General features: G+C 52.3%; 1 protein-coding gene across 1 annotated transcript; it reads left to right on the top strand.

The window, feature by feature from the left end:
* The first annotated feature begins 564 nt into the window (after positions 1-564).
* Positions 565-26,394, top strand: LOC131481657 (anthrax toxin receptor-like). The gene is made up of 17 exons (XM_058671402.1): positions 565-672; positions 5,993-6,061; positions 7,620-7,691; positions 9,206-9,290; positions 9,393-9,426; positions 10,413-10,492; positions 10,575-10,643; positions 10,954-11,034; positions 11,172-11,232; positions 14,117-14,212; positions 17,967-18,039; positions 18,534-18,612; positions 19,611-20,012; positions 20,560-20,589; positions 21,390-21,497; positions 22,034-22,114; positions 26,139-26,394. Exons 1-17 carry the CDS (start codon positions 587-589, stop codon positions 26,346-26,348), a joined length of 1,716 nt encoding a protein of 571 aa, XP_058527385.1. The 5' UTR covers positions 565-586; the 3' UTR covers positions 26,349-26,394.
* The last annotated feature ends 260 nt before the right edge of the window (positions 26,395-26,654 follow it).

Raw genomic sequence — 26,654 nt, 5'->3', positions numbered from 1 at the left:
TGACCAGGAGGACTTTGTAGGTGTCCGTGATGACTACAACACTGACCATGACCAGAGCTCTGCAAGTGTCCATGATGACTACGATACTGAGCATGCCCAAGATTCTGTGAACATCCCTGTTGACTACAACACTGATCATGCCCAGGACTCCTCAAACGTCCCTGATGACTACAACACTGACCATGCCCGGGACTCCTCAAACGTCCCTGATGACTACAACATTGACCATGCCCAGGACTCCGCAAACGTCCCTGATGACTACAACACTGATCATGCCCAGGACTCCTCAAACATCCCTGATGACTACAACATTGACCATGCCCAGGACTCTGCAAACGTCCCTGATGACTACAACACTGATCATGCCCAGGACTCCTCAAACGTCCCTGATGACTACAACATTGATCATGCCCAGGACTCCGCAAACATCCCTGGTGACTACAACACTGACCATGCCCAGGACTCTGCAAGTGTTCCTGAAGACTACAACACCGACCTTGCTCAGGACTCTGCAAGTGTTCACAGTAGCTATGACCATGACATTGACAAGGATGTAGCTGACATAAATAAGTGGCATCATGTCGAAATGCTTTTGAGGATGGGACATGAAATCAAAGAGGATGTCATGGAGTACTGCGAAGGCAATTTTGATCTGTATTTTGTCATTGACAAGTGAGTGGCTCTGCCTGTCTTGGCCCCTTGAGGCCCCTTGGAGTCACAACCCCTGGTTTACTGGAGGCAGAACATGGCCTGAGGAGGGAAGGGGGGATGGTCAGCTCCTACCAACCACCTCTCACCTTTCAGGTGGGATTAGGAGAAATGAGTTTTTGTGGCATTCTTGATTCTTGGGTGGAGAGAAAAAACATCCCTCACAGGGTTCTGAATGGCACTCTGACCCACCAAGAACAGGGCTTGGACCCTGGAACTGCAATTCTCATGCAGTAGTGGCTGCTGGGAGCTGTGACTTGGCATCTGCCAAGAGCTCACAACGGAATGTTGTCCCCACAGCCAGTGAGTTTGCTGAGCTTCCTCTGCTGGCCATCCCAACAGTGTCGCTGCATAGAAAGCCCTGTCTCTAAAGTTCCCTGGGCTCCCTGCTCGCTTGTGCTCTCAGGAACAGCGATGGGGCTGAGTGTGTCCCTGGGTCAGCTGGGCTGGGAGTTAGGTGCCTGCTGGTTCTCAGAGAAGGTACAAAGTGCTTAGAGAGTTTGCCTTGCTTCTGTCCTTGGCTGTGAGGTGTGAAGATAAGAAGCCTTTCCTTATGTGGACTCCTGGGGTCAGGTTCAAGGCCCTGAGGTTGTGATGGTGACCAGGCGTGGACTTCCTGGGCTGCAGCTCGTCCCTGTAGTCCCTCTGACAGCATTCTGATTTCCCATGGATCAGACTATGGGGTATGGGTCCAGCCCAGCAGGTGCCAACCAAAGCCACCTGCTAACTGAAAGGGAAGTCCCCTCCTCCCCATTGTCTAGTCCAGGGTATCCTGAGATACCCTAGAATATCTCGCCTCCTGAGCATAGCCAGGGATGTTGATTTCCCCATGGGCTTCTGGGAGGGGGGATAGCTGGGCATGCTATACACCACAACCTTGTTGGACCAGGCCTTCCAAATAGAGGTCCTCTTGGCTTTCACTGGCTATACCCCACTTTCCACTGCCTTAGGGTTCTAGAGTGAGACCCAGTGGAGCCCAACCCAGCTCCGGGATGGATGAGAGGGGATAGAGGCATGGGTGTGCACTGTTGAAGAATAGTTACTGAGCACTTGAGGGTACCAAGCAATGTGCTCCCTCCTCTCTGACCCCCAGCACCTCCACACACTGCCCACTGCAGGGAGCTGAGTATGGCCTCACATTTGGGCAGGCAGCACTGCCCTGAACTCTACCGTCCAGTCTTCCTCAAGCACTCACTGCTTCCCAACACCCTTCATAGAAAGAAGCTCCCACATCCTTCCCTGAGCCACACACCATCCGTGACCTCCCAGGATGGCCTTTCCTCAAACTGCTCAGTGCTTCAGAGTCACTGGATCCCCTCACATTGGGTGGCTTTTGCTCAAGGCTCCTCTGACCTGCCCTCAGCCAGGGCAAAGGGCAGCTTCAGGTTGGGTGTTCAGGGCTTTGTTTTGTTTGCTTGGTCCTGCTTGCTAGGTATCAAAAGTCCCTGCTCAGACAGTCCCAAGGGCCTGCAGACTGAGGACCTAGCCAGTCACATCAAACGTATTCTTGCACAGCCCTGGGACTGAATAGTGACCCGAAGCACATGAATTTGCCAGTCAGCCCACTCTTTTTAAGAGAGACCTCTGAATTGCAGGTCACCCTGTCTTGCTTGGAGCAGCATTTTAATCCTTCTCTGGAGTGCTCCTGTCTAGAAGTTGGCTCCGCTCCGCCCCCACCCCAGACAGTCCGTGTAGCTTTCCCACAATTCACCGGTTTTGTAAACACCACCGGGTTCATTGTAGACCTCCATGGTCTGTTGGCTTTGAGACTCCCTCCTTTCCAGTCTTGGCCCCTGATTTCAGGGAAATCAGGGACCGTGTCTGAGATGCCTGCCTTCTGTGGTAATGAATTTTGAACTCAGGCAATAGGAATCCACTGATTTTGTCCCTTTTGTTAAAGATGATTTTGTGGGGAGTGTAGTATTTCAGTCCCCTGAGCTTGTGTATAGATTTGGAGATGAATTTTTCCATTTCTTCCCCCCAAATGCTCCTTTAGTGTTTAAACAGCTTTCATGGAAATGGATAGTTTCATCTTGTACTGTCGTTTTAACAAGATCAAGTTTTTGGATCCTTAAGTATTTGATATATTTTCAATCTTCATTTGTGTTCCTTTAAGTTCTTTCATCAGTGTTTTATAGTTTTGGGACCATGTGTTGTTTCTTGGGTTAAACTTATTCATAACACTTTTTTCAGCTGAAGTGTTTATTAATGAAATTGTTTTTGAATTTCATTTTCCCCTAATATATTGTTAATGCCAAGAATTGTCACAGATTTTTGAAATTTAATTTAGAATTCTGCATCTGTGCTACTTAATGCCTTCAATTTTTTGTGTCAATTATATTGGCTTCTTTTTAAAAATATTTATGTATTTTTACCTAAAAGTCAGAGTTAAAGAGGGAGAGACAGAAAGAGCCTCCATCTGATGGTTCACTCTCCAAATGGCTGCATTGACCAGTGTTAGGCTGGTCCAAAGCCAGGAGCCAGGAGTTACTTCCAGGTCACTCATGTGGGCTCAGGGTCCTAAGGTCCTGGGCCGTCCTCCTCCACTCTGTCAGAGCATCGGCAGGGATGTAGACTGTAGGTAAGTGGAACATCTGGGACAAGAACTGGTACCCATATGGTGTGCCATGCCTCAAGTGAAGGATTAGCTTGCTAGCCCCTGTGTCAGCTTGTATTGTGATTGCATTATGAAGTCTTACATTCACTGTGATAATCTACATGCACATTTCCTACTTGGATGTTTTTTTCTTTCCAAATTACTCTTGCTTAAGCTTTCAACACCAGCTCGAGTAGAAGCGATTAAAGCGTGTATCCTCTTGAAACCAGCAACAAAGCTTTTAGTCTATCCCCACTGGGTGGATTAGTGTTACTTTTTTATATATGGCCTTCAGTATATCAAAGAGCTTTTCTCTCTCTCCCTAATTTAATGTTTTGAGTCTGAGAAGCTGCTTAATTTCTTTGAAGTGTTTGTTCTTTGAATTGAGATGATCCTGATGCTCTTCCCTTCCTCCATTTAACACAGTGCATTTCACTAAGTGATATTTGTGTGTGGAAATACATCCCATTTGCTTGTAAAGTCTACATTTTCAATAAGCTGTATGATTGGGTTTCATGGGATTTTATGAGGATAGCATCACCCTGAAAAACTGTAGAGCAATATTCCTAATGAATGTTGCTATAAAAATAGTTCAACAAAAATTATTTTCAGAGTGATGCTGTCCTTACACAATGAGCTTGGGAGGGTTTCTTCCACTGCCAGTTTCGTAAGAGACAATTCACCAATAAGACCGTTTGGTCTGGTGTTCCCTTGTTGAGAGGTATTTTTGTTTTTTCTTACTTTGTTTTCATAGACCATATGTTTCTAGAGATTATCCAAGCGATCAAAACAATTTGTTTATATGCAAATAGTTCCATGCTCCACCATTTTTTATTTCTGCTAAATTGGCAGCAATATGCCCAAGCTCATTTTCTGATTGTAGTCACTCAGTTGTTCCCCTTGCACGTCAATCGATGCCAGTTGCACTGCTCCTTTTATAGAACTGTAGTTTCATCCATATTTCCCTCGGTTTCTATCTCCTATTTCATTGATCTCTGCTGTCATCATTTGCATTTTTCATCTTCCACCTGGATGTAAAGTTAATTTACTTTTTCTTTCGTTTAAACCTATCTGTTTCGAGCCACAAAGATCTTGCTGAGCACTGCTCTGACTGTACCTCTGATGATTTGATGTATTTGTTTTTGAAGATTTCCTTGGGATATATGGACTCTTGGGTTCTTTCAGAACATGTCTTTCCATGTTACCATATTTCTGAATTTCCCCATTTTCATGCCTGATTTTTTACTTTATTCCATTCTGATGGAAAACGCTCTTTAGTGTGATTTGAAGCTGCTTATATAATTACAGGCTTGTTTTGTGACTAGCATGAGACCCACTAAGGATAATATTTCATGTCCTCTTGAAAAATTGTATATGGGGTCATGCACAATGATTTGATTGGCTAAATCCTCACCTTGCATGCACCAGGATCCCCTGTGGGCTTCAGTTTGTGTCCCGGCAGCTCTGCTTCCCATCCAACTTCCTGTTTTTTGCCTTGGAAATTAGTAGAGGATGTCCCAAAGCCTTGGGACCCTGCACCCATATGGGAGACTCAGAAGAAGCTCCTGGCTTCTGGACTCAGATCGGGTGCAAGGTCCCAAGGCTTTGGGCCATTCTCTACTGCTTTCCCAGGCTATAGGTGATGGGAGCTGGATGGGACGTAGGGCAGCCAGGACACAAACATGCGCCCATATGCAATGTTGGTGCTTGCAAGTGGAGTATTAGCCTGCTGAGTCACCGCACCAGCCCCTCTACTCCACTTCTGATCATTCTTTCCAAGGTAGCCATTCCTAAGTCCTGGTGCTTTGATTTCTAATGCTGCCACCATTTTTTCTAACAGCAAGCTTCTTCCCAGTGCCACTGCTGAACATATATGCGCATTCTCTCTCTTGCCTTTTTACTGTGCAAGACTCCAAGGTATAATTCTGTCCCTCTCCCCAGGCTCCTCCTCCTGCCTAGATATGAAGAAAACAAAAAGGGAGAGGGACTGGGCAGTTGGAGTGGGAAGGGCCTGTGGCTGTCCATTCTGGTCAGGAGCAAGAGGCCAGATCAGCAAGGCCTGCCCCCACTTTCCCCTGGCAGTGGCTGCTGGTAAAGTCCTTCCGGTTCTGCGTGGTAGCTGGGCAGGCTGAAAACACGGCTGGACTAGGATACATATAGTCAAGGGCTCTTCCTGCCATACCCAGGGTTTGCCTCTGGCTCTGCAGTACTGGGAAATGAGAGGAGGAAGTGGCATCCACAGGTGTTGTGAGGGTCAGACACAGGCTTCAGGAGGACCCCCTCCCTTCGCCCCCACTAAGGGACGTGTCTGACACCTAAGACTGCAGGATGGATTCCTCTGGGGCCTAGGCTGCTGAGGGCAGTGGCAAGTGCCACTCCCTTGCATAGAGAGCTGGGCATTCAGAAGTTAAGGCCAGCAGCCAGTGCACTGTTTCTCATCTCACGTGCAGGATCAGCTGCAGTAGGCAAGTGTCCTTGCCCCAGGAGTCTGGACCCAAGTGGTGGGCCCTGCTGCATCCACCGTCCCTCTGCCTGAAGCTTGCCTCCTGGGATGACCCCTGAGCACAGCTGTGCTAGACTGGAAGGAGCTGGCTAAAGGGCTGTGATGAGGCTGGGGAAAGGCAGCGACTGTGCCCTCAACAGATGCACCACATGCCCCTGCCTCACTCAAGTGTCCTTTGCTTTCAGATCAACCACTACAGGCCCCTGGGGTGAAATGTTTTCGTCTTGGGAAGACATGATGGAGAAGTACCTGAAGTAGGTCACGTTCCCCTGGCAACGAGCAGAGGGAGCTGAGTTGAGATGGCGTGGGCGGGGTTTGCAGAGCCCAGGAAAGGAGGGCAGAGCCAAAGGTGCTCTGCAGCATCAGGATCTGAGGGTGCCTCTTGACAGGCAGGCCTGGATTCAGGGACGGAGGATCAGAGGTCTTGCAGGAAGAGGAACAAGTGACGATCTCTAGGGCAGAGGTGTCAAAGGCTGGCCAGGGACTGCGGAGGATGGAGTGGAGGCAGAGCAGGGCCTCAACCCTGCATGTACTACTGCCACTGAGGGATCTGTGGACAGGGGGGCTCCCTCCAGGTACCCAGGCCAGGATTCTTTGCAGGAGCCACATGAAAGTTTCTTAAGCAGGGCAGTGAGTGGCACCTTGAAGGTTGAGTTCTAGGAAGACAAGGCAATGATCTCAGGTCAAATGAGGTCCAGCGCAGGTGCAGTGAGACTGAGCCGGGCGGGGGAGGCAATGGCACAGGGGCCACCAAAGGTCTGGGCTGAAAGGAGAGGGACAGGGTAAGGAAGGGGTCGGGTGTGAGCACAGCTGCCAGAAGGGAGAGGATTCTTAGAGAGGAGCAGCAGGAGCAGGACAGGGCTGTGGAGAGAGAAGGCAGTAGAGGAATATTTTCGAAGAGGGTCTTCTGGAACTGTGTGTGTGCCTATGTGACTGTGTGTGTGTGTCTGTGGTCGTATGTATGTGGTGAGTAGTCTGGTGTGTATGTGCTACTGTGTGGGAGTGTGTGTGGTATTGTGAGGATGTGTGGTGTGTGTGTCACTGTGTATGGCATGTGGTGAGGATGTGGTGTATGGTGTATATGATGTGTGTGGTATGTGCTGTTTGTGTAATGTTTGGGTGTGTCCTTTGTTACTGCACATAGTGGGTGTATGTATGGGTACTGCTACGTGGGTGTGTGGTAAGTATGTGGTATTGTGAGCATGTGTGTTGTGTGTGGTGTATGCGGTATGAATGGTGTGTGCTGTGTGTTGTGGAAGGTGGTGTGTGTGAGCTACTGTGTGTGGATGTCCTGTGCTGCTGCATGTGGTATGTTTGTAGTATACAAACTGTGTTGGCATGTGTGGTGTTTGTACATGCATTACATGTGTGGTGTGTTTGTAGTATACAAACTGCTGTGTTGGCAGTGTGGTGTTTGTACATGCATTACATGTGTGCTGCTGTGTATGATATATGTTGCATGTGTGTGGAGTATATGGTGTTTGTTGCTGTGTGTTGTGTGGCAGATGGCGTGTGCACACGTGTGGTGTGTGCACTACTGTGTTGATATGTCATGTGTTGCATGTGCTGTGTGGTGTGAGCAGCTGTGGGTGTCCCTGGGGGTATGCTTGGCATGGGGACAGAAAAGGATGCCTTCTGGGGACTCTCCCTTCCATAGGGGTCACATCTCCATGGAACTCATAATCCTTCCCTAAATTCACCCAAATCCTGGTGCAGCACAGAACAAAACTGCATGTGGGGACAAAGTGAACACAGGGACAAGGGGCCGGAGCCCAGCTTGGGCTCCACCCCTCACATCACTGCTTTCCCCAGCCCTGAACTGCGGATGTCTTACATTACCTTTGCCAAGGTAGCTGATATCAGAATGCCACTCACCGATGACAGGTAAGTGCCACTTGGCATCCACAGCAAGCCTGCTGGGCCAGGGCACAGGGACCTGGGCTGCACAGAGACATGATGAGGATCCCATCAATGCAGAGAGTGGCCTGGATGGGGGCTTAGGGGATCTCTAATTTCTAATCCCAAATCCCCACCCAGGTTCCCTGGGCTCTGGGGCCCAGAGCTCCATGGTGCTTGCAGACCCTGTCAGCTCCCACTCTGTGTCTGTCCTGCGAGCTGATGGAAAGGATTCTTGCATGCCAGGAACCTGATGGGGCAGCTGGGTAGACTGTGCATGAACATGGTCCTTAACTGCCCTGGACAGTGTGACAGGAGCCCAGAAAGAACAAAGATTTGGGCTGTGGCTATAGGTGTGGGGGCCCAGAGAGGGGAACCCTGAAGTGGGGCTGGGAGAGGTGAGAGCAGCCAGCAGCCAGGGCTGCAGTCAGCTGGGGCCAGGGTGGCTGGCTGGCCAGGAGGTGGCAGGCTGGTCAGGTTTGCACAGTGACACTGGAGTCTGCTCAGAGTTCTGGGTCCAGAGCAGAGCTGAGGACACTGGGACCTGGGTTGAGTCTAGATTCGTGACCCAGAGCCGCTTGGCAGGGAATTGGAAGCAGCCAGGCTCATAGGCAGGAAGCAGCACCAGCAGCTTCCAGGGAGCGGTGGGAGGCTCCAGGCCTGGGGACAGGACTCAGCCCTGCCAGGTGCTCTGCCCACAGAGCACTGCCATGCTCAGGCTCCAGGCTCTGGTTGTCCTGACTACGCTGGCTCAGCAGTCACTGGGTACCCCTTGCCTGTCCCTTTCCTGCCACTGGAGCCAGCCCTGCCCCTGCCCCCAGTCCTGCTAGGCTGAGCAGATCATGACTGAGCTGTCTCAGGCTCAGCTAGCAGAGCTTCCAGTTTTGGGAGCCCAGGATGTCATGGGGCCCTGGTGCTCGCTGGGCAGATTTGAGACACTTTATCCTGGCAAAGCTGGTGGGGAGCTGAGGCCAAGCCTGGTGTGTGTGGCTGGGTGTGGTGGTGGAGGCAAAGCAGTCAGACTTGGCAGATGACATCACTGGAACCTTGCCTGTGGATATAGAGAACCCAAGAGATGGAACCTTGAGGGGTAATGTCCACGTTGGGGTGAGGGATGGCGTGCCAGTGGGAATATCTGCCTCAAGTACACGTTCATGGCTCAGGTTTCGGGTCAGCATTGGGGTTAGGGTTAGGAATCTATCTCATGGGGTTTCCTGGCTCATAGTGGCCCTCCCCTACGGTGCTTCCCCCCCACCAAGAATGGTCCAATCAGGGTCTTCGGTGAGTTCCCCTAGTCCCAAGGATAAGGACAGCTTGCACTGTGCTCAAAGCTGTCTACCCTGACACTGCCACCCATGCCTACTGGACCCCAGTGCTCAACACCCATTTAAGAGAGCAGCATCCCAGGCCATGGGGCTACTTTTCTATTTGTGGGGCTGTCAGTGGGGCTGTTTGCACCTTGAAACTTCCTCATCCCATTCTCCTCCTCTATTTATTTCTAGGAAACGCTTCCGTGAAGTTATGGCCTACATCAGCAAGTACTCCGTTTCGGGTTCAGTTTCCAACGTGAACGAGGGATTGAAACTGGTATGGAATCCTTGTACTTGTGAGCACTTGTTGAGATGGATCTGAGAGTGCTCCTCGGGCCTTACCGCTGCCCTCTTCCAACATTGCCCTACTTCCTGGCAGGCTTACCAGCAGATTGAACAAGCCAATTCCGTTGGTAAGCTGTCTGACCCCTTGACCCACCTCAGGTGCAGGGAACAGAGCAGGTCAGCGGGCACCTCCCACATAGGCCTTCCCTGCCTCTGGCTCCTGGAGCAGGCTGCTCCCCTTCCCTGAGCCTCAGGCTTTCCACTGTGCAAGGAGCAGGGCCCTCTGAGCCCCAGCGTGGCTTCAAGCAGCACTGGGGCACAGCATGTATGTCCGTGGGTGTGAGTGGGCAGGAGGCGCCTGGCCTCCACGGGGGACCAGTGGCAGGAAGGAACAGTACTGGGGGGCCTTAAACGGACTGAGCATCCTGTGTGGACAGCACAGCCTTCCTCCTCTCCTCCTCCTCTTTGTCTTTCTTCCTAACTCATTTTCCTTAGGACCCCTACCTTCTGGGTCCAGGTCTCCCTACCCAGAGCTGACACCATCCCCCCTTGTGGCTCCCAGAGCGTGTCAAAAAGGAGAAGGATCTGGAACAGGAGGGAGGGTGGACAGATGAAACCCAGGGGCTCCCTGCCTGAGCACTGCTGACCAGCGTCCTGAACCTCTGGGCCCAAGGATTCCCCCAGAATCCCTGAGGCTGCGCCCAGAGCCCAGAGCCCAAAGCTAGAGCCTCACCTACACTGGGTCTGCAGTGGCCAGGAGGTTCTGGTTTCCCCTTCCTGTTTCCATGACCTTCTGGTGTTTGTCCAGAAGTGACGTGAGCTACCCTTGTGGCCAGGCTTGTCCAGCCTGGGGTACAGTGGAGTTCATGCCACCTCAGTGAGGTGCTCTGTAGCAGGAGCCTGGGCTAAATTTCTTTTTCACATTGGTGGCTCTGCATGGGGAGTGATGGGATCTGGGCAGGCAGGGGCTTCAAGGAGGATGAGGCATGGGAACCCCTGCCCCACTCCCTGCAAGTGGGTGCTGTGCTCCAGCAGCGTGGGGCAGTCTGAGGCTGTTGACCCAGGGCCCTGCTGAGACCTTGGCCAGGTATGTCACTTTCTGCTCCCCTTGTAGGCAAGTCGGTTATGAGTGTGATCATTGTTGTGATCAGTGGACCTGTAAATGGTCCTGCATTTGAAGAAGCTAAGCAGGTGGTAAGTACATTCTTCAGAACCCGTCCTGGGCTCCTTCTGGAGTATTTTGGAGATTTTACCTCCCATGCCTTCTTTGTCCTAGGTTAAACAGGCTCGGAATATGGGATCATTCATTTACGTAGCGGGTGTGATGTCAGCTCAGAGATACCAGGTAACTCAGGCCATGATGATATCCGGAGCCCCATCAGGGACAATGTCTAAAGCTACTGGCCAGCTCCAGTGCGCGAGGGCACAGGATGCCATTAAACATGTGATGTACAAGGGATTTGCTCAGATACCCCAGGGGTGAAGTGAGGCTGGAGGGCTCCTTGATGCCACCTGCCAGAGTCTGGTCCTACAGCCTGACATTCCACTGTCCCCATGCAGGAGGGCAGATGCTGTGTCCAGGGTATGGGACCCTGCTTTCTGAGCATGCCCCTGACTTGGTGGGGGGAACTCATGCCATTTCTTTTCTCTTGTAGCTGGAAGCCCTTGCAGACAGCTGGGACCATGTGGAAGATGTGCAAGGTCCAACACCTAAAATGCACTCGCATGTGGACTGGGTGAGTGGGGTTGGTGTGGGACAAGGATCTCTCTCAGGTGTTCTGGGTGAGTGAGGTCAGGTGTGGGGGAGGAACTTCTCAAAGGTGTCGCCCACGTTACTATCATCTTCTCCCTGCTACCCCTCTCCCAATTGCAGTTCTGTACGAGGGCCTGTCTAGAACTGAGAGAGGTGCAGCCCGATCCTGTATGTGTGGGAGGTAGGAGCTGGAGCGCTGCTGGGGAGGGCTGGCTGCATGCATGAGTATGGGTTGTTGGGTGGGTAGATAGTCTGTGTGCACAAAGGTGGGTCTGGGTGGGTGGGGGGAGACACTCTAGTGTGTGTGCATGGGGTTATGAGGAGTCACTCTGTAGTGAGTGTGAATGTGGGTGTATGTATGTGTGTGTATCAAGGGAGGCCCTCCATAGTGTGTGACATGTCTCTGCATGTGCCTGTGTGTATGCTCATGTTGTGTGTTTGCTGCTTTTGCGTGTGATGTGTGAGGTATGTTTATGTTTTGAGGCTCTGTTTTTGGCATGTGGTGTGTCTGTAGTCATGGGTAGTGCATGTATTTTGAGCACCATGTGTGGTGTGGTGTGTGTCTGTGTGGGTGTGTATGTGACTGTTTCTAGGGCACACATCTCTTCGTGTTTCTCAGGCTGCATTAGAGTTGGTAGAGTTTGCATACTGTGTGTCCGTGTGTGTGAAGTGTGATTGTAGGGTGTACTGTGTGCATTTTCACAGAGGTGTGCTACCCCCACTGTGAAGTATGCCTGTGTGTGTGTGTTTGTGAATGTTTTTGCTGTGTGTTAGAGGAACGAAGAGTGTGCTTGTGGTATGGAGTGTTTATGTTGTGTTTGCCTGGGCTCTGTGATGTGTGATGTGCTTATGGGTGTGCTAATTTGGTATAAACGTGTGAGTTACATGTATATACAGTGTAGGGTAGTGAGTGTGCATGGGTTGGGTGCTGTGTGAGTTAGCATGTGAGCATGGATGGGGAGTGCATGGGAAGTGCATTGTGTGTGCTTGAGTGTGCAGAGTGTGGGTGATGTGGACATGTGGCTGACACGACTTCTTAGTGGGTGTGTAGTCATTATAAATGACAGGGGGACATGGTGTGGGTGACAGCGTGTGTATATGTGAGCGGAGCTATTGTTTTACCCTCACAACAGAAAGAATCATGACAAAGCTAAGAGCAATCAATTTATTGAGAAAGGCCAAAGGCAGCAGCAGGTGGTGGTGGGAGGAAGCAATCCATACAGGCCAAGAGTGAGCAAAGCTAGCAGAGCTCAATCCCAGACACACACTGAGTCAGGACAGGAAGTGTCCAGGGAGTTAGCTCACAAGCAAAATGGGGCTGAGACCCAGGCCATCCCCTCAGGATGGAGAATGGGTATAGTGCCCCTCGACCCACATTCTAGCTAAACAAAGAGACCTGCACAGCTGCCCAGAGGTGTCCGCAGAGACAGGCAGGGAATGCCTTCTGCAGTAGTCAGGGGGCCCGGCCCCTGACCCCAGGGTGCTAAGGACAGCCTCACTGTCCACAGGAGATGGATCCCCTCCTCTCCTGAGAAGCCCTGCGCAAGTTGGGGGCACTCAGCTGCTTCCTGCCCTCTGCGGTCCATGGGGAGAAAGGAGTCGTCAGCCTCCTCCCCTGCCTGGGGACAGTGCTCAGCCCTGCCAGCTGTGTCCAGACACAGGCCCTGGGTTCTGGTCTCTGTTCCCAGGCTTAAGGCTCCACAACACTGGGCTGTGAGAGCAGACAGGGCTGTGTCCTCCATGGGTGGAGCTCCTCAGCTAGGCACCCAGTGTGTGAGAGCTGCAGCTCGGACTCCCTCTGTAGAAGGCACTTGGAGTGCTGCGGTGAGATGGAACCCTATCACACGACAGGCCCGGTGTCCGGCAGGGGCTGGGTTCTGATACTCAGGGTTGCTCTTGATCCTGCCATTGCCTGGTTCTGGGGTCTGGGCCCCTCCATACTTTCCAGTGAGGGACAAGGATGGGGTGAGGGCTGCAGCATTTGGGGTGAGAGTCGGGAGAGGCACCCCCTCTCCTAGACTGGGACTCCTCTCCTAGGAGCCAGCTGTGCCACTGCATGCCAGTTGTACTGCTCTGATTCTGCCCCTGGGCACACCTAGGCTTTGCCATTTGGGTGGGCATAAGGTGAGGATGGCAGCTATAGCTGCTTCCAGAAGGAGCTGAGCAGGTAACAGGTGCCCACACCAATAGCTGTGCCCCAGGTTCTACCTGTTGGGCTGTACTGCCACAGGCCCAACCTTTTAGACTAATGGCTTTGTCCAAAGCTGCCATGCACAGGGTCAGAGCAGTTAGAGTGCGAGGCCAAGGCAAAAGCATAGCCACAGCCCCCCATCCCCGCCTCTCAGCCTTGCAGCAAAACATTAGTCATGTCCTCAGGCTGTCCCTCAGAGACAGTTGGGTGCCAGGCAACCTAGGAGGGGATTGCTGGATCGTGGGTGTTTCTTGGTCAAGTGACAGCAGAGTCTCAGGCATCACTGGAAATGAAAATGGACCAGGCCTGAGCAAGAGTGAAACACGGGAGAAGGAGCTGGAGCTATGACTGGAAGACCTGTGGCCATCCCATCCACCCCCGCACCCTGCCTCTTTGTCCCGCTGTGGCTGAGTCTCAGGGATAGGGAGACACCACAGAGCGGAAGGGCTTATTGAGCCTCAGCTTGAGTGGGTGCAGCCCGTGGAAAGTCAGGAAGAGGCAGGGAGGCAGCCTGGGGCTGTGCTCTCAGCACCTGCAGCTCAGACAGGCTTCTCCTCCTGGAATACATTCTGAGCAGGTGCATAGTGCTTCAGCATGCTCCTTGGCCTCAGCTCTCCTAGGGGATTCCGACTGAGAGCTTGTGAAAGGGCCCAGTTGAGGGGCAGTTTATATGGGCTTGTTGATGGGGAGAGTGGAGCCCAAGGGGACCACCAAGTGCCCTATTGGCAGTAACTCAGAGGATGCAGCCTGGAGAACCCACATATGTGGCATGGATGCAGCAGTGGAGAGGGGAGCCCTTGGGATGAGTACGGGGGTGCATTGCCAGGAACACTGTCTGCCACCTTGTCACTCACATTGGCTGTTGCCCCTGCAGATACCAGCGTCAACTTTAAAGGTTATGGCATGAATAATGCCAAGACTAAAGACAACATAATCTGCAGATACAAATTCAGTGACAAGGATGTGGTTGGTAAGTAGCTTTCTGGAGCCTCCCACTCACCATTTACCACACCAGGCAGCTATTGTCTGTACTTGCTAAGCTTCCTACTTGAGGTGGGGCTTTCCAGTGTTGCTGAGAGTCAGGGTGGATACCAGAAGGAGAGGACCCGGAGGACCCCAGGGGCTTCCACCTCTTCATCTGTAAAGCAGAGAAATCACAGGTGCAATGCCTCCCACCAACCAAGAGCCAGTGAGACTGGATGTAGGGTCAGCCCTGCCCTCATAGGTGTATCTGAGTTCAAGTGCACAGACTGTGAGCCCTTCAGTGGGCTAAGAGGACATGGCAGCAGCCCCAGATCCCTGAATCTGGCCAGGGGAACCAGAGCAACCCCAGGAGGTGTGGCGATGACCTTGTCCTCAGTTCTCCCTTCTATAGGTAGGAAACAGCAGCAGCCTCAGGTCCTGAGCTTGACCAAGGGCACACAGCATCTCCAGGAAGGTGGCAGACCTTGGATTCAAATGGGTGCCCACAGTCAGGCCTGGGCACTGGGGCTTGGCTCAGGCACACACTGACTGGCTGCAGGACCTTGATCCAGCACCTGCTCTCTGAATGCAGTCCCTATTCCCCTCCCGCAGATGGAGCCTCTGTGGCAGCCTCACTACCTGAGACAGGTCTCTGTGTAGGCCAGGTGGGGCTGGGAGGGCTCATGAATGTGCGCCATGGTCTTGAATCGGCAATGCTCAGAGTCAGGTGCCTCTGTGACAGGATGTGGCTTCAGGAAGCTCAGTCCAGGCCAACTTCCTGTCCTTGAGGCTGATGTGGTTGTGGCCTTCCCCTGGGACAGTGGGGGACTTTGTGCCTCCTCTTCAGCTCCCCGTATGGCCCCTTGATGCCTTCACGTGACCTGATGACATTGTGTACAGTGGGGTCCTACTCCAGGACCACCTGGGAAACCCAGCAATACCCCACCGCCAGGAGGGTTTCAGCCACCTCCTCCCCTGGGTGCCCAGGATGCACAGAGGCTGTCTCTGGATCTTCCCCCCAACCCTTTCTGGACAGAGCTGTGCACACGGCCTTGGGAGTCAGGTATCCCTCGATACACCCTTGCTCAGGGGTGACATAGGCAGGGAGCGGCCCTGTCTATGGGAGCCACTGGCTTTGGGACCCTTCTACCAGGGCTCTCTGCCTCTCCAAGGTGAAGGTGGGGCCCAGCCAGCATCCAGGAGGGGCCTTGTGGTGAGTTCATGCTTTTTTTTTCTGAGCTTTTTGCTGTGACAACTGAAGTAATAATTTTAACTCTGTAATTTGGGTTGAAAACTTCCTTGTGGTCAGCCAGGTGGTACTGGCCGCTCTCCCTGTCTCTTGCTCAGCTGCTGCCTCTGAGGGCCAGGTTCCCTGTCCTTCCCTGCCCCTGCACATCTCTATGCTTGGCTTAGCACCTGACACCTGTCACTCATATCTCAGTGGAGCTGCTTAGCACACTTCATTCCAACTACTGCACCCCTCAGCAAGTCCTCTCCTCTAGACGTATCTGTGACAGGTCCTTGGGGTCGGTCCCCATGGTTCAGAGGCTCCTGCAGGAGCCTACACCTTGGTCCAGGTGAAGCCAAGTATTTGGGAGGACTGTCTCTAACTCCAGGGAACAAGAATGAAATGAGAAGACTCTCTTAGAGGTGCACTTCCAGTTGTAGATTCTTCATTGTAGATGGGTTCATGTTTTTAAATGACTTAAATGCATTCATGACAAGCAATCGTGCTAAAGGCTGCACACAGCAGAAAAAGAGTAGGTTGAAAGACAAAGAATGAAAATATTGTCACATGCTCCAAGGTCAGCCCTGGCAGCGCTCTCATGTACAGCATAGCGATTGTTCATGAGCAGAATGAGGTGACGGAAAGAAGCACCGATTGATGTACAGAAGCCGTGAAGGTCACAGGAACATGTCTGCCTGGATGCTCTGCAGGTGCATGGGATGTGAGGGAGAAAAATCTGAAGTTACCCAAGGAACCAGTGGATTCCTGTGATTTCTGCTCCTGGTGATTCCAAGTTCAAGCACCCAAGAGGTCACAATCTCCTGTTTGATACAATGAAGGGACACCACGAACCATATTTGTTAAAACAAGGACTGGCGCAATGGCTCACCTGACTAATCTTCCTCCTCCAAGTGTGGATTCCAACATGGGTGTTGGTTCATGTCCTGGCTGCTCCACTTCCCATCCAGGTTCCTGTTGGTGGTCTGGGAAAGGAGTGGAGGATGGCCCAAGTCCTTGGGATCCTGAAATTATGTAGGAGACCAGAAAGAGGCTCCTGGACCCTGGCTTCAGCTCACCTCAGCTATGGCTCTTGTGGCAGTTTGGGAATGAACCAGTGGATGGAGGATCTTTCTCTTTCCTTTTCTGTGCAAATCCACCTTTCCAATAAAAATGCATTATAAAACAACAACAAACCCCGCAACAACTAACGTTAAATTGATTTCCACCATTCAGGAGAAGTCTCCAAAACGTGTCCTGGAGCCTGGGCAGTGTGGGATGTCCCCCTTCCCTCTGACCAGCCCTGGGACTGTAGGAAGGAAGAGGTCTTCCTAAGCATTAGCAGGAGCAGGGCCAAGGACAGGCATTTGGAGGGAGCCCCTCCCCAGAGCCTGGTAAGTGTGGAGGGTGCAGAGGCAGGAAAGGGACCGTTCTCACAGAGGCAAGGAGTGCAGAGCTGCAGGGCCTTCTGTAGCCTTCACCGCAACCCATAGTGGGGAGCACGGAACACTGGAGCCAGACGGGCGCTGAGCTGGCTCTCTGGCTCTCAGTAAGGCTTACGTGGGAGAGAGGGGGCTCAGGACTGAGAAGGCATCATCCATAAACCGTGTATCTTCTCCACATCCCCAAAGCTCTCACAGAAGGAAATGAGAACAGCAAGTGATGTCTTATAAGGCTGCAGATCTCACAGGTGCTATCTCCACCCATCTGCTCTGCTCAAAGCCTGGGTGGCTGCCGTGAGCTCCATGCCTACATCAGCCCTGTGCATGTCCCACTGCGTCTTGGCCAGTCTCTGTCTGGAATCCAGAAGCAAGAAGCAAGAACTCAGAGTAAAACCTGGTCCACCCATCCTGGCTCACTTCTTTCCCCTCAAGCCAACTCGGCTGCCGCTGTCTCAGGGCCTTGGCACAGGCCACTCCACAGTTCAGAATGCACCTCCAGACTGACTCCCTGGCTCCACCCTCACTTCCTCAGACTCAACTGCTTGTCACTGACTGTGGTCCACAGTGCCCACATCAGCAGGAACCATGTGATGTCCATGGCTCACCTGCTTCCTGCAGTCACCAACCCCTACCCTGTGTCCCGATACCTTCCATGCAGAGAGTGTGGAAGCAGCTCCTGGTGCTGTGTCATCTCACATGTAGATGCTCCGTTCTCTCCAGGACACACATGCAACAGGTCACCCATGACCCAACAGCTGCCACTGCCTCTCGGTTCCCAGGCCCTCCCTCCACTCATCCTCATCACTGTGTTGTCCTTTGGGGGCATTTGTGCTGCTCTATTCTTTGTCTTGTGGCCTGTCACCCTCGGTCCTTACCAGTGACTCCCTCCCTGGCTGGGCTTCCTCCTGGAGCAGCACACAGTGCATGGTGCCCTGGGGCCTTACCGTGCCCAGCAGGTGCCTGTGAGCAGCAGAGGCAGGTGGGGAGGACAAGTGGGTCATTGGCTCGGTGTGACTCTGCTGGCCCAGGGCAGCACATCGTGATGGAGTAGAGGGAAAAATACATTGAAATTCTTCCTCTGTATTCTCTTTCAGATAAAAAGGGAATCAGTATAATTGATAGATTTACCATCAAGTGTCCTTTACCTAAGAGAGTGAAACCTGATCAGTAAGTATGCTGGCTGTGACCACGGAGGGGGACCAGGTGTTCAGGGTTGGCCCCCTCCCCCCGGATGTAACACACCTGTCTGCCTTGGGAGCAGGCCTGGGGCACCTTCCCCACCCGCCCTTCTGTGCCATCCGAGGTGTTTCTGGGCCCGCAGTGACCCAGGCTGGGCTACAGACAGGATGCATGGATGAGCAACCTGAGGAGGGCGTTCTTGCTGCATGACCCGTTTGTAGCCTTGTCAACTCACCCTGTGACTATGGAGGAGTCAGGGCAGCTCTCCTGTCCCTCCCGCAGCCAACAGGCCAGCATGTCATCCTAGGCTGTGACCCACATCCTCCTGCTCATGGTTGCAGGCCTGAGAGCTTGGAAACACAATCATTCTGCCCCATCTCGGGAGTTTTGAGCAGGAGGGGTGCTGGGAGCTAAGGCTCCACAACAGTGAATCCTGTGTCTCCCCATCCTGCTGCCCACCACCTGCCCTCACTGTGTCTTAGGAGGATTGTTGTGGAACTCAGCCTGAACAAAGGGAGGGACTTCCTCAGAAACAACGTCAGTATGAGGACCAGAGACTGCGTGAGTACGGAGGGCCTTTCTCACCCTTGGACTCTGCAGAGCCTGTGCTTATTCAGCACGTGCACGCTGGGGAGGCCAGAGACATGACAGGAGCCTAGGCTGACCCAGGAAGTAGCTCCCACACACAGCACCTTATTGGGGGGTAGAAGGAGGCTCAGTTCCATGCTGGCTTCCAGCAGGGTGAATAATGGCATTGGGGAAGTGATGGGCATGCGGGAATCTATCTCGAAAAGCCCAGAATTTCTCTGGAAGCCAACATCTGTTGGAGGTGTCGCAGTCCTCCAGCCTCGGGAAGGTTCCACCAATTGCAGTCAGGATGTGGGCACCTCTGATGCAGGGACCTGCTGTGCACTTGGCCCTGAATCCCATGGATGGCCCTGGCCCTGCAGCTGTGTGGGCTTCTGAGGTTGTTTGGGAGTTGCCTGCAGCCTCCCTGTGGCCTGCTCTGCTCCCTTGGGGCTCCTGGCTGTGTCCCCTGCCACCCTCTCTGTTCTGCAGGAGTTGTCCTCCTGTGATGAGAAGGAGGATTTCAGGTGCATGAGCCTGAAGCTCAGCTCAGAAACGAGCACTTGGGAATGCAGGGACTGCTTTTTTAGGTACCAGTTTTTCCAAATTCATTGCCCACTGGCTCCTTGGTCCAGGCAGGATGATAAGAACACAGTCTGGAGTGGAGAGAGGCCCAAGGCTGCAATATGTCAGCTCTTAGGCTGTGAGGACCCAGCAGTGGGCCACTGCCTTTGCCTGGCTTGTCCCTGCTCCCGTAATAGCTGGGCACTCTCCCATCCCCACCGAGGTCCAACAGGCCTTCCTCAGTAAGGAACTGCCAGGGAGGAGGGCCAGTCCCTGCCACTAGCCCTGCCACCTGCTCTCCAGGACAGGCAACCCAGAGCAAAAGGGACATGGGTTTCCAGGGAGAGTACAACCAGGCCTTCTGCAGACCTCAGCCACAGCTGGCCAGAGTACATGGTGGCCACATGGCAAGCTCTTGTCTTCTACAGAGTATCCCGTCAACAACGACCACCACCACCACCACCACTACCACAACCACGACGACGACGACTCCTAAGCCACCCCCACCCACAACGACAACAACGACGACGACGACTACAAAGCCCACAACCACAACTCCAACAACGACCACGACCACTACCACTACCACTACCACCACCACCACTACTACCACCACCACCACCACCACCACCATCACCACCACCACCACTCCTTCCACAACTCCGACAACTACTACCACAAAGGCGATACCCCCCAAAACCAGTTATCCACCTGGCAGCACTGTAGTCCTTCAGCCTCGCCCCAGTGAAGGTTTGGTGATCATCACCATTTTGCTGGCCCTGGCACTGCTCTGGACGCTGCTGTGGCTGCTCTGGTGGCTGTGCTGCAGGGTGAGTACACATGCCCACCTGGCAGAGCCCAGGTACATGCACCTGTCCCAGCCCCTGAGCCTGCCTCTGGCCACTTGGCAACCGGCTCCCTGGTCATCCCAGGAGCTAGCAGAGCCACACACCCTATCCTCCCATGGCTGCTCCTGACACTAGCCTGGCCATCCTAAGGGCCTCCTGCGCCAGTCTGGAGGGCCCAGGGCACTGGAGCTCTGGCCCAAGGCTCACCCTGGTTCTCAGAGAGAGGCCACCCCAGCCCCCAAGACAAAGATTGCCTCTCAGCCACCATACTGTGTAGGCTCGTGGGGTGACCTATGTGGGAAGGGAGGAGGAGGAGAGGGTCTGAGGGCCCCAGATGGAAGGAGAAGGCAGACCAGGGAAGATGGATGAGTGGGTAAGGTGGGGCTTGAGATTGCAGCAGGAGGAGCCTGTCAAACACATCACCTCAGGTATAGGCAACCAGATGAATTACCTCAGGGCCATGTCCTGCGCTATTGCCCCCAACCAGGCTCCTACCAATGCAGCTCTGTTTGTGTGTTTAACTTTCTAGAAAGTCAAGAAGCCACCGCCGCCAGTAAAGGTCAGTGTGGAATTTGGTCTTGGTGTTTGTCCCCTGCCTGGGGAGATCAGGGACCCTGAGCCACGGCACCCTGAGGTCCAGGCCCACTGTCTCCCTCCTAAAGGGTCAGGGGGTGGTCACAGGGCCTGGGACTCTCAGGGATGTCCCAGACAGCTCCCTCCATGCTCGCAGCACCTCTGAACTCTGGGCCTTGGTGAGGTCACAGAGTGTTGGAGAACCCGGATGGGCAAGTGAGCTCTAGGACGGTCCCTGCTGACATATGAGTTTCCTGTTCATCCCGGAGGGTCCCACGTAGATGGCTGAGGGTGGACTAGCATCCCTGGGCTTCATGGCCCTGCTGCCACTACAGACCCAGGATAAATGTGGGGCTCCTGGGGATTGTTGTTATGGGTGGGTCCTGGCACAGCTGATGGAAGAGGCTGGGTTAGCTAGCACTGGGGAGAACAGGCATGGGGGTCATGGGTGCAATGTATGGGCTGGGAGATGGGAGTGGGAAAGAATAGGCCTCTTTGCCCATGTGGTTCTGGAAGCCTGCACTGCAAAAGCCAAAGCCAGGCACCCAAAGCAGACACCTTCGAGTACTGGGGCAGCACAGCCTGCAGGTCTCAGCCAATGAGGGTGGTCCTGGGAAAACCAGGAGTATCAGGATGCATATCCAGCATTGGGAAGGGCCCGATACTGTACTTTCTTTCACTGCACCAGAATCAGCCAGCACTGTGCCGGGGGTATGGCTGGGAACCCATTTCTCTGGTCCTAGTAGCAGCAGGCAAGGATGTGAATGGTTGTGTTTCTTTCTGAAGCCCAAGAAAGCACCACGTCCACCACCCCCTCCACCACCCGTGACGGTGTGCCCCACAGTGATCATCTGCTGCTGTGCCTGCCAGGGGGTGTGGGTGAGAGGACCGCAGGTAAGACAGCTGCTGGAGGATGGGCGTGACCCAGGTCAGAGGCATGACAGGAGCCTAGGCTGACCCAGGAAGTAGCTCCCCCATACAGCACCTGGGACCCAGACTGCAGGGCCCCACAGGGCTCTTTCCGGCCTGGGAGCTGCTTCCTCTTCACCTTCCCTGGCTCTCAGACTCCTGCCTGTTTCTTCAGCACAGCACAGGGGTCCTCACTGCTTCTCCCCCAAAGCAGGCCCCTCCCCATTCCTTGAGCTCCAGCCAAGACCCACCTCTATGTGCACTGTGTGACCTGCCCATTTGTCCCCCAGGTATCCCTCCACCTGGAACCTTTCCCCTCAATCAGCCCTGAATCCCACACTTCCTGCACCATCCCACAACTCTACATGGTGTTCAGTGAGCACCCCATAAACACACAGGGCACCAGTACCCTGCCCAGCATGAGGATGGAGATTGGTCTCAGGGTGTCCCAGGGCAGGGAGATCTGGGTGCTTTCTGGAGGTGGTGTGTGTTGGTTGCTCATGGCTACATCTGCTTTTCAGGGCAATCTGAATCCCTTGTGCAACATCATCCCACCAAGCTGTCAACAGCTGCCACTGATGTGGTGTCGGTCCAGGGAGCAGGTGAGCAGGGCATAGGGACTTGTCTCCTGGGGCACAATCACCACTGCTTTTGCTGTTGACACTTGTCCTCTCTGGCTGTGGCTGAGAGCCATGGTGGGCGGGTGCCAAGAGGAATGTCCAGGATGCATTGTTGCAACCCTACGTGTGTCCATGGCTGGTCCCTTGGGAAGAAGTGCTGGGAATGTGGTTGCAGCAGATGTGTGGTCTACCTTGCCTGACTAGCGTGGTCGGGAAGAAAGAAACAGATGGTAGCACTGGCATCTCCTTGTTAGGTCTTGACTGTGAGCCTTGAATGTGTAGCATACTCTCCTGGGCACAGTATGGTTCTTCCATACAGTATTTTCCTGAGCAGATCACGTGGCAGTAGCATTGGCATCTCCTTGTCAGGTCTTGGCTGTAAGCCTTGGGCTCCTCTCTTCCAGCTCTACACAGAACCTATCATAGACTGTTGTGAATTCCAGGCATCTTACCATGCTGTGGTCACTACAGCACATGCTTCTGTCCACTGAAGTTTGGTACCTTTTATTCAACTTCCCCGTATCCCTCTTTGCTTACCCACACTTCCCACGTTCTGGTCATCACTGTTCTACAATCATATTAGTGTTGGATTTTACTTTAGCTTCCTGTCATGAAAGAGAACTTACAGTATCTGTCTTTATGTGCCTAACGTAGTTGATTTTACCTGATGACATGTTCCCACTCTTCTTTGTAACTAAATAATATTCCATCATGTGTAGCTGTACTTATACTTACCACATCTTCTTTATCCATCCACCTGTCTATGGACACCTAAGTGAATTCCATATACTAGGCTATCATAAATAATGTTACAATATTCATGGTGGTGCAAGTATCCTTTTTCTACCCAAGGATGCCAGTAATATGCTGATTTCAATTCCTTTGGGTGTATACTCAGAATTGGGGTGGCTGGCTCAATATGGTAGATTTCTTTTTTTGTTTTATTTTTGGTTACTATGAAACCTTCCTACTGTTTTGCATACTGATAGTCCTATTTTGCATTCCCACCAACAGTGAACAAAGGGTCTCCTTTTCCCACATCCTTGCCAGGATTTGTATTTTTTGTCTTTTTTTCTGTGCAGAATATCTGTTTTTGTTTTCATCTTCTCTATTTTGAGTCTTTGTGGTTTGTGGCTTACTAGATTGATAGGAGTTGATTCTTTTCTAATTCTCCTTGTATATCCACTCTTCCACATGTCCCCGAAATGGTTGTGATCTTTGGTTTTCCCTTCATTTGGGAAGGATGGTTTTGCCTATGATCATTTTCCTGATTAGTCATGTTTTCCCATTTGGAACATGGACTCTATCATTCCAGTCCCTCCTGACCTGTAAGGTTTCTGCTAAGAAATCTTCTAGTCTATTGTGGGGACTCCTTTCAACGTATTTTTTTTTTTTTTTACAAATTTCTAGATTTATCTCATTTTGTTATGCTTTAAGCATTTCACTTTCACACACAATGGTGAGGGGAAAATTTTAGCTGCCATTTCACTGAATAAGTTTGCTTTCTTTCTTAATGGAAAAGCAGATCAGATTTATAGAAAGGAGAGACAGGGCCCGGCGGCATGGCCTAGCGGCTAAAGTCCTCGCCTTGAATGCCCCGGGATCCCATATGGGCGCTGGTTCTAATCCCGGCAGCTCCACTTCCCATCCAGCTCCCTGCTTGTGGCCTGGGAAAGCAGTTGAGGACGGCCCAATGCACTGGGACACTGCACCCACGTGGGAGACCCGGAAGAGGTTCCAGGTTCCCGGCTTCGGATTGGCGCGCACCGGCCCGTTGCGGCTCACTTGGGAAGTGAATCATCGGACGGAAGATCTTCTTCTCTGTCTCTCCTCCTCTGTGTATATCTGGCTGTAATAAAATGAATAAATCTTTAAAAAAAAAAAAAAGAAAGGAGAGACAGATAGAAAGATCCACTGATTCACTCTCCAAATGGCCGCAATGGCTAGAGATAAGCTGATCTGAAGCCAGGAGTTTTTTGGGTCCTCCACCTGCGTACACGGTCCCAAGGCTTTGGGACACCCTGCTTTCCCAGGCCATAAGCAGGGACCTGTATGGGAACTGGAGCAACCAGGATATGAAACAGTATCCATACGGGATCTCAGTGCTTATAAGGTGAGGATTTAGCTGCTGAACCATTGCACCAGGCCCCTGAATAAATTTTTAATGCTTTTCTGTATTTCTTAGCCATATTGTGCTACTCTGTTGCAAGATATTTGTTAGATTCCTTCTCAAGATCTTTGCTCTTTCTCTGTCATGTATTATTTTCCTGTTTTCATTAAATTGTTGATACTCACTTGTATATCACTGACTTTGCTTATAATCATTTGCTTAACTTCTTCATTTGGATTCTATCCATTAATCTCATTTTTGTTTCATTCTGCCTTGAGAACATCATGAAGTTCTATTAGAGGACTTTTCTTCTTGTGTTCCTACATTCAGAGCTGACACCAGTTAGATCAGTATTCCCAACACCTGTTGTAAGGAAGGTTTTACAACAAGTGACATCCTTGTGGGGAAGGGTTTTAATGTTCTCAGACTGCATTGAGTGTGGTTCCAGCTGGGTATCTTAGTGTGGTCTCCCTGGAGCGTCTTGAGTTCTACATGACAGCTTTGAGTGCAGTACGCATGGCCGGTGGGTGAGAGAGCTCTGCTGACCTGGAGCCCATGTGTAGGAGGTGGAACTCCAGCTGCCCAGCAAGCTGCAGTACACACAGCATTTCTGGTGCAGTGTTCACTTTGTGGCTACTTGGATGATAGCGGATCATCCTTAGCAATGGCTGAAGTTGGCAGACCCACTCCTGCTAAGCAGAGGCATGGATCATAGATGGTCCAACCATGGTTGGACCCTGTATCATGGAACTTATGTCACAAGTCAGCACAGGGGACAATGAAGCAACAATGGGACAGAGCAACATTTACCACATTGTACTGGCTAAGGGGATTCTAGCAGCATGGCTCTGCCCTCAATATGTCAATATACAATAGAAGCTTGTGTCCTGGGAATAAGGAAACAATAATGCCGTAAGCTTCATTGAATAGCAGACACTGGTTGCAGTAGATGAAACATCACTTATAAAGCTGACATTCCATATTAGAGTGCCTTGGGTGGGGTCCTGGCTCCACTTCGTATTTCATCTTCCTGCTAATGCATTCTGGGATGCAACAGGAAATGGCTGGAGTGCATCAGTCCCTGCCAACCCTGTGGGAAATCTAGACTGAATTATTTGGCAGTGTGTGCAGGCTGTCCCAGCCCCAGCTACTGCAGGCAACTGGGCATGAATCATTAGATGGGAACTCTCTTTTCTCCACTTTAGTAAATCAGTAAATATGTCAATGAATTGTGTAAAGAAGGAAGGTTCTGTAAAGGAAAGTCTATAGTCCAACTCCAGGGAGTGTCTAACTTGGCTTGAAGCCTGTGACATCCGAGGAGGTCGCCTGTCACTAAGGATGCTGACTACCATAGCAATGGGTGCTGTGAATCACTCCTATTCATGCTGGCAGTGAAGTGGGGATCCTCCGGGTCAGGAACCAGGGTTGCAGCCACTGGAAGCAGTCTGCTCCACTCTCTATGACAGTACCTTAGGTCTCCATGACATTAAGAATCCCTAACACCACGTGCTGGGTCCCAGAGCCACGTTATTGAAAAGGTTGTCATTTGCCTCTCTGGTTGTTCCCTGTGGGGAAGGAGGAGGCAAACACTAAACAATCCTAGTCAGCATCTTCTGTTTCCCCAAATCCTAACTCACTCACAGCAGCAGCATCCATTCTTCCAGGTGAGGTACCCAAGTCACAGCTTCCAAACATAAGGACCTGGCTACCATGTAGGGGCATCACTGAGACCCCCGTGATGGGCAGGTGCTTGGCAGCTGCCATCATTCAGGAAGGAGGCTTCAACAAGAACACCCTTTGGGTCCTACTCCAAGCGCCTGACCACACAAGTGCCACCTATTTGCCCAATGAAAAAAAGCATTCTAGGTCACCTTCTGTCTCTTCTCTTCCCTCCAGGAGAGGTGGCCCAGTCTCACCCTCATGAAGAACCCCTGCAACCCAAGTGCGTGCCTTCAGCCCAGCCTGGACAGACTCCCCCTCACCTGGTGCCCACAGTGCCACCACCTCCCAGACAGGTGCTCCAGGCCTTCCTCCAGGCTCCTGCCACTGCCTCCAGCCCGGGATCAAGCGCTCTGCAGGAACACCTTGTCCCTGCCTCCCCCATAGCCCAACTTCAACGCACCCACACCCCACATGAAGAGGATTTATTTGCTCAGCAGACCTGAACATGACACTTACTTTATGGGCAGAGCAGTAAGAACCTGTCACCAATGTCAAGGGCTTGTCACGTGGGGAGACGCTGCACTGTGCACCTGGTGGGACAGGGCATCTAGTGTCATGGGGATACCAAGGATGGGTGAGTCCCTGTCCCAGCAGCCCTGCCTGTCACTCAGGACTGGGACTCCCAGGGATGTGTGTCACATTCCCCAGGAGGAAAGTCCCTTCACACATTTGAAACACAAGCACAACCTT

The sequence above is a fragment of the Ochotona princeps genome, chromosome 13 (assembly GCF_030435755.1).
Source record: "Ochotona princeps isolate mOchPri1 chromosome 13, mOchPri1.hap1, whole genome shotgun sequence".
Classification (NCBI taxonomy): Eukaryota; Metazoa; Chordata; class Mammalia; order Lagomorpha; family Ochotonidae; genus Ochotona; species Ochotona princeps.
This window is presented reverse-complemented; position numbering and strand designations above follow the sequence as displayed.

Excerpts from the sequence above, each read along its gene's own strand:
- LOC131481657 (XM_058671402.1), top strand. The coding sequence starts at position 587 with ATGCTTTTGAGGATGGGACATGAAATCAAAGAGGATGTCATGGAGTAC. Across the intron at positions 14,213-17,966 it reads CAGTGACAAGGATGTGGTTG|ATAAAAAGGGAATCAGTATA; the intron begins GTAAGTAGCTTT and ends ATTCTCTTTCAG. Across the intron at positions 18,040-18,533 it reads AAGAGAGTGAAACCTGATCA|GAGGATTGTTGTGGAACTCA; the intron begins GTAAGTATGCTG and ends ACTGTGTCTTAG.